At 32.1% G+C, this 7,314-nt stretch overlaps 1 protein-coding gene across 1 annotated transcript; it reads right to left on the bottom strand.

Moving 5' to 3' along the window:
• Positions 1 to 2,274: 2,274 nt before the first annotated feature.
• On the bottom strand, positions 2,275 to 4,520 carry LOC124295570. Its single transcript, XM_046745996.1, has 5 exons — positions 4,362 to 4,520; positions 4,088 to 4,252; positions 3,783 to 3,931; positions 2,854 to 3,029; positions 2,275 to 2,334 (listed from the first exon to the last, which is right to left on the bottom strand). The coding sequence occupies exons 1-5, from the start codon at positions 4,496 to 4,498 to the stop codon at positions 2,275 to 2,277; spliced, it is 687 nt and encodes a 228-aa protein (XP_046601952.1). The 5' UTR covers positions 4,499 to 4,520.
• Positions 4,521 to 7,314: the final 2,794 nt, after the last annotated feature.

A 7,314-nucleotide genomic window follows, 5' to 3' on the forward strand; every position in this document is an offset into this window, starting at 1 on the left:
TCGTTTGTGGTTCGTCTGTAGATGATTGTAGTGCATGTATAATTGCTTGATAGTTAACCGATTTTTTTCACTAAAATAAAAAAAAATTTCACACCTATCTAGCCGATAATCATATATAAAGTTCAATATATTTAACAAATTCCGTCACGTATCGATAGAGAATCGTTTGTAGGGCAATAATTTATTGTTGCAAGTGTTTGATAGTGTTGTGTGAGCGTGCCTTTAGGCGGCGCCACTTAAAAGCGGGGGGCTTGAGAGTGGGAGCTACCGAGCGGGGATACGAGTGGACACGAGCCAGAGGTCGGTCGCTCCCGAAAGCACGCTCTCACGATACCTTGATTCTCACTCTTACACACATACCGGGACAATCTCTTAAAACTATTCGCTAGGTGCGTGACCCCAGCGCCACCTTACGATACAACTTACGGTGGCTCTTTTTAGATATTTTACATGTACTAAATGCTAAATAGATGTTTAAAAAATTAAACAAAGTTGAAAAAAATATTATTTATGTTAAAAATGTAAAATTTTACACAGAGCGCATATTAAATTATAAGTTTTTACCTGGATCAGCTGAAAAAAGTAAGTAAAATTAACACAATGACTAAAACAAGTCTCATGTGAATAAGGTTAAGCAGTGTTAAAATCTGTCAAGAAGTTTATTGTTAAATTAATATTGAATGAAAAATAAGTATTAATATTAAATATATAACAATCTGAAATTATATAAAAAATAAAAAATATTTCATTTTGACATAATTATATATTTACGAAAATATCTAAAATTTTTATTTTCTTTATTTAATTTTTCAGATAAAAATGGAATTTGTGTTAAAAACCGGCTTTCAATCTATTACCCACAATATTATTTTCCAACCACAAACTTTAATAAAAGGTAAAAATTTAGTTCTGGCTGAACATGTGAGAGATGTTGAAGAACATCGAAAATTAAATCAAAGTTATTTAATTAAAGCGCGCGTCATTAGACAAGCATCGGTAAATTCAACGCCTTACACAACATCATTGAATGTAATAACACTTACATACTACAATTATCATTGGTTGGATTTTTTTTTAATTTTATTTTTATTGTTTTAATATTTCGGATTAATGAGACACGACTTGTGACAGATGTCAAGTGTGATTGTGTATACAATCAGAGCAAGAAATGTAAACACATCGCAGCATTAATTTATTTCATCAATAGTGAAAAGAGTGCAACAAAAACAAGTAATGAACAAGTATGGGGAAAACCTAGTGCCCGACAGTTTGCAAAAGATAAATATGCTAAAGGTAAACAATTTGGAGAAATGTTTCCCGCAAAAAGAGAAAAATGTTATGAGGCTCCAGAAATAGATATTTCTCAATTGTTAGAAGAATCTCCTTTACAACAGGTGATGGTAGCAAAAGCTAAAAATACAAATATACATACGGTCAAAAGAGTCATGAATTCATTACTGCAACAAGTCGAAATTAATTTAGAAAAGGAAGACTGTGAACAATGTGCAATTAATTTTCTAATTTCTTGTGATGAAAATACGCAATATAAAACAAATTTTAAGTTAGATAAGAAGTTAGAAGATTTTTACGTCGAAAAAATTGAAATGTCCGAAGAAGATATTATAAAACTATGCTGTGAAACTTTGGGACAATCTACTTGCACTGAATGGTATGCTGCTAGACAACTAAGATTGTCTGCTAGTAAAAACGTGCACAGTATTAAAGTAAGAAAAACTAAAACTATTGAAAGTCTGGTGTATGAAATATTACATCCAAAAAAAATTGATTGCGCTTCTACTAAGTATGGTTTAAATAATGAATCACTTGCAAGAGAAAATAATGAAAAAGTTAATAACTGTACTGTGAAACGTGTTGGTGTCACAGTTTGCAAATTTCAACCTTGGCTTTGCGCGAGCCTTGATGGAGTAGTTGTACTAGATGGATGTATCTCAAAACTAGTCGAATTTAAATGTCCCATTTTATGTAAGGATAAACCTGTGATAAATATAACTGATAATTTGTGTAATGTTAAATATTTAGAACTCATTGATGGTGCCTGGGAACTGAAGAAGTCTGATAGTTACTACACTCAAATTCAAATACAATTGTATGTGAGTGGGATGGATATTTGTGATCTTTTTATATATTCACCAATACCAGGTGGTTGTTGTTTAGTTGAAGTGCTTCGTGATGAAGATTTTTTAAAGAAAGTTATTTCACAAAGTGAAATATTTTATTTTCGAGATTATTTACCAGCTCTTTGTGCGGCAATGACTAAAGAACCAAGTACAGAGAATGATGAAAACATTGATACATCAAATACTGATAGTTGTGCTGAAAATGAAATTTACGTTGACAATAACAACAACAGTGAGGAAACCTCACCAGTGCGAATTTTTACAGAAAAAAAAAATTAATCCATCAGAATAATTATATTAAAATAAATAAGATGTTTTATTTTATATTATTAAAAGTTTATTATATCATTATATTACATTATTTTAATATTACATAAAAAAAGCTTTATTACGTGTTGCTAAAAGTTGAAATATGATTTATTAATGTATATTTTATGCCTAAGAATATGTATTTAATATATAATTCAGTTGTAATGTTAGTACATGATCCAAAAAATTTAATAAATTAACCAGTTCATTAAAAAATATCAATTATTTTGAACCATTAATTATATTCTTCATTTTTTTTTTTGGAAATTATTGGTGGTTGTAAATTTACCAAAACACAGCATACATGTATGATGTCATCTACACAATGAAATAGATTTTCAGGAAATTTATTTAATACTTGATAAAGTCTTAATCGTTGCATTATGCGTTCAATATGAATTCGTACTTTTGCTATGCTGTACGTTTCTTGAGTTTGTTGTGTTGTAAATTCAGATTTTTTCTCTAAAAAAGGTGGCATAACCATTTTTAATTTTTTTCCACTTGCATCGATAAATGTTTTAATTTCCGGAAAACCTTTGTCAGCCAAAACGACGTCACCATCTTCTAGAAGATCTAATAAACCTGATTCAATTGTCATTTGAGAGTCAGATTTACGACCACCAGCTACTTTTGATTTCAAGGAAATAAATCCTCCTGGAGTGATACCTATGAGAACCTTCGCAGTAAAATTTTTTTTATAATGCGAATAACAATAAACCCGATGATCAACATTAGCAGGAATTTCAATATTAAATTCAGTACAATCGATGATTACTCGAGTATCACTGTAATCATGATGAAAACACTCAGGCATCGTTGCTTGAACAACATCAATATCCGGCCAAAATACTAAATTAGCTGTCGTACTAGCTAATTGCTCCAAAATGTCGAAAAAAATTCTTGAAATCGTTGTTCTATGCACGTTAAATAATACGCCAAGAGCCGAAAAAGTGAGTCCTGTTTTTAATTTCATTAAAAATATGAACAGTCTATCTTTGTAACCAATCGTCGATTTTTTAGGAGGTTTTGTTCTGTCTAATAAAAAATTAAAATTATTAAATGTTACACCAGCAAGATCTATGAGTTGCTCGTTTTTTTTAACTGATGAAAATCCTTCAAACATATTGGTTACTTGAGTTTCATGATCAGCAAACGTTCTATGTGGTGTACCGCACTCCTTGTTAACATATTTTTTATTATTTGTAATTATTTTTGACGTCGACGCTTCCAGAATCTCTGTTTGTGTCTCAGCATCACATTTGTTATTAGTGATATACCGATTACAAATGAATGTTTTTGATGAAACATTGGAGGTGAAATATATATTCGCTTCACATGCCTGCTCCACCGTTTGATTCATGAATGTATTATTTTGATCACCTTCAGCTATTTCAGGCGGTTCTACAAAATTCATCACCGGATGTATCTCAGCCGTTGACGATAATGACTTTTTCATTATTCTTCTCTCCATGAAGCGTTTGTGTCTAGATGAATTAATTACGATAACAGAAATAAAAATTAAATTAACTATAATAGGTATTGCTAAATTTTTAACTATACCGATTAATGTGACTTAATTTTTTAGTCGATTATTTCGATTAATCTAAATATATTAATCGAAACTAAATTCTTTTACGTACCTATTCAAAACGGCAGATTCGTTGACTTTACGTCGTCTATAAGCTGATGGAAAAATAGTTGGAGCGAAGTTGGGACTTGATTCAATATCTGATTTTTCACCGCTAATGAAGTGTTCACTGCATATAACATCCATAGGTTTTGGAGACCATAACGATCCATCAATACTTTACAAAAAAAAAATTAAACTATTACATACTCAGATTTCTTATATGATATACACATGTACATGATATTATTCTATAATATATGGTTATAGGTTATAGTAATACTTACTTTTGCCTTTTAACAGCAGCGATCCATTTTTTTCGCTGATTTAATTTCCAATTGGCAACCGGAAACTTATAAAATTTACAATTGCTATTTCGACTTGTATTTTTGCAATCGACTACACAACAACTTTGATGACCCATTTTATTTACTTTATTTAATTTAGTTGACACACGTGTTATTTTAATAGCCTTAAGTAAAAAAGAGCCACCCATAGTTCTATATTGTCCGCAGCGAGCGCTGACATCAGTTCTGTGTCCCCCACTATGCCTTACGCACCCAGCGAATACATAGAATGCGCATGCGCGAGTTTTATCGGCTGCTCGGACAGGCTGGCCACTCCGAGTTTCAGCTGTCAAACTCTGTTTCTGGCGGCCATGTAGTTCATACGAATTTTTGAGGTTAGAATCTCAACAGTCGACGTAGTGACTCGGAAAGTTGATGCTAATGCTCTTTGAAAATTGGCTTTATTCGACTGAAATGAGAAATCTGTTTAAATGTTGGGTGCTTGGAAGAAACGCAACAGGCAGGTGGAAACATTTTATTTGATCACTTTTATTATTTCGTACATTAGAAATAACAATGAAATTATTTTCTATCAACAGGTGATACGGTCAAAATAATTACATCTCTAATATTTACTGTTATCTGTGTATTCAAATTATGACACGTACAAAGATCATCACCACTTTCAAGCAACTCAGCAACTTTCTCACTCTCTTGTGATTTCAGGCGGTAATATTGAATTTTATCACTTTTGAAAATGGGACATTAAACCGAGCGTTCGAGAAAGTTAAATATCACACTATCTGTAACAGAACTGTAAATCTTTTTTTCTCGAAAATAGTTCAACAAAATTTACAAATAGTCGATAGTCAATGTATTTTTTCCGATCAATAAATTATTGCTACTACTATTAAAAATTTTCTAATGATTATCAGAGTTCATTTCGCAAATTTTCAATGATGTTCAATTAAATAAATGAAGGGAACCTACTACTCAAATTGAAAATTCAAGTACTATTAGATTTATTAAAATGATTTCTGTATTTCATGTTAGTGCGGTTCGAAATGAAGAAAATCTAATCGGAAGCGTAGAAACCAGGAACGTAGATCACATCCTATGACACAAGTTGAAAATCAACTTTCTCAAAATGCGCCTTAACGTCACAATTAGCTTCTAGGACAATCAGGTTTTAGAGTAATGTCAGAAAATTATTACGATGATATTGACTTATCGGATTCAAGATTGTATCCCTTATTCCATCAAAATAAATTAATATCTAATTTTCAACGAAGTTTATGAAGATTCTTTTCCAAATAATGTAATCCGATACAATATCTTGTTCATAGTCCTCCGAACATCACCTTGTAACAAGGATATTTGGAAAGAGTCCCTTTGTTGCAGGAACCATTATAAAATTCTTGGTTTTCAATTCGTTCTACTGAATAACTTCTGCGTTTCAGGTTCCATTTCCAATCTCAAAATGAGATTTTTTTTACTCCAGACAATGCTAACATGAAATGCAGAAATAATGGCGGTCATTGGAGATTCACAAGCTTTTAGTCTTAGCGTAGGACCCTATAAAGAGTGTAAAATTGAATTTGGTTATGAGTTATCATGCAACTAGCTAGCCTGATGACACCGTCAACTAAGATTAGATTTAAAGACATTTTTAACTGAAGTTATTTAACAATTCTAGATTTAGATTGATTCAGTTTGCCTAGCAAAATTCAATCCTACAATCTAATTGAGGATTTGAAAAACTATTCATCTGAATTTAATGCCAAAGAGAGTAAAAGTAAACTTCAAAATAAGATACCAAATTAAATGGTATAAAGTTTGAAAAACAATGCTGGTCAATAAGAATACTTGAATTGCAATGGTGCACAGAATGATTCCTCGGTAGAATGAATTGGCAGCAACGGTTAAGTAACAAACTTATCGCTATTGACTCGATCAAAGTAAAATGATGGGATATTCAGCCATTATCATCTGTAGTGTATCCCGCTCTTCAATTTTGCCTCAACTGATGTTAAGAAGGTGGCGATGGCCTGATGAAATTCACTCTGGCACCTGATGTCTGACGGAATTCGATGGTTATAATGATTGCACCGCTCGAGAAACCAGGATCCTTGCCACCTAAACTTTTTGACCATCAGGTAAGGCATAATTTTCCTCGTGTTAATTAAAGTTTAAACTTTGAGCCTGCTGAAAAAAAAACTAATTTTATCATTGAATCCATGTTAAAATATTGTAATAGTCAAAGATCACGTAATTAGAAATTTACCTACATGCTTCCATGCCTGACAAATTTAGTCCCGGTTTGACAATGAATTATTTCGTATCTGAAAATATTTGAAGCTATTATTATCAGACAGGATCTTTTGGTATTTTTTGATACAACTAATTTCCAATAAAATGCACAAAACATAAATCGTTAATGAGACGCATTTTTAATTTTATGTAAATAAAGAATCTGTTCTCAATAAACTTTGTTTTCACTTACCTACCTCTGTTTGTCCAGACTCCCACTTGTTAATGACATTTCACATTGAATTTCAGATTTCTTCTTTCAATAACAAAATAACACCCAATTTCTGTATCATTTGATATTTGCTTTTCCGTTAAATTCTTTATTGCGTCGGTTGAATATCTTCCGATATCGACCGCGGTGTTGCTGAACGATACTGTTCTGCTTAAACAATTCTCGTTACGTAAAAATAAACAGCAGTATAACCTCAACCACGGCTTTACGCGCGAGAGATTCACAGCTTTAGTTTCATTTTGTGTACGTTGGCGCTCTGCTCAGCAGACGAAAACATCGCCGCGGGGCCATTTCACCGACCAATGAGATTGAATTATTTGGCACATGCGCATTGTATGTATAGTTTCAAGAGATTGTCCCGGTATATTTGTTTATGCCTACCCGTCCCCGCGGTTCCCACAACAGATAGTT

The sequence above is a fragment of the Neodiprion lecontei genome, chromosome 7 (genome assembly GCF_021901455.1).
Source record: "Neodiprion lecontei isolate iyNeoLeco1 chromosome 7, iyNeoLeco1.1, whole genome shotgun sequence".
Classification (NCBI taxonomy): Eukaryota; Metazoa; Arthropoda; class Insecta; order Hymenoptera; family Diprionidae; genus Neodiprion; species Neodiprion lecontei.

Bases quoted from the DNA above. Each gene is read 5' to 3' on its own strand.
- LOC124295570 (XM_046745996.1), bottom strand. From the start codon at position 4,498: ATGGGTCATCAAAGTTGTTGTGTAGTCGATTGCAAAAATACAAGTCGA. The intron at 3,932-4,087 runs GTACGTAAAAGA...TAATTCATCTAG, and splicing joins GAATCTGCCGTTTTGAATAG to ACACAAACGCTTCATGGAGA. The intron at 3,030-3,782 runs GTGAAGCGAATA...CAATTGAATCAG, and splicing joins TCAAACGGTGGAGCAGGCAT to GTTTATTAGATCTTCTAGAA.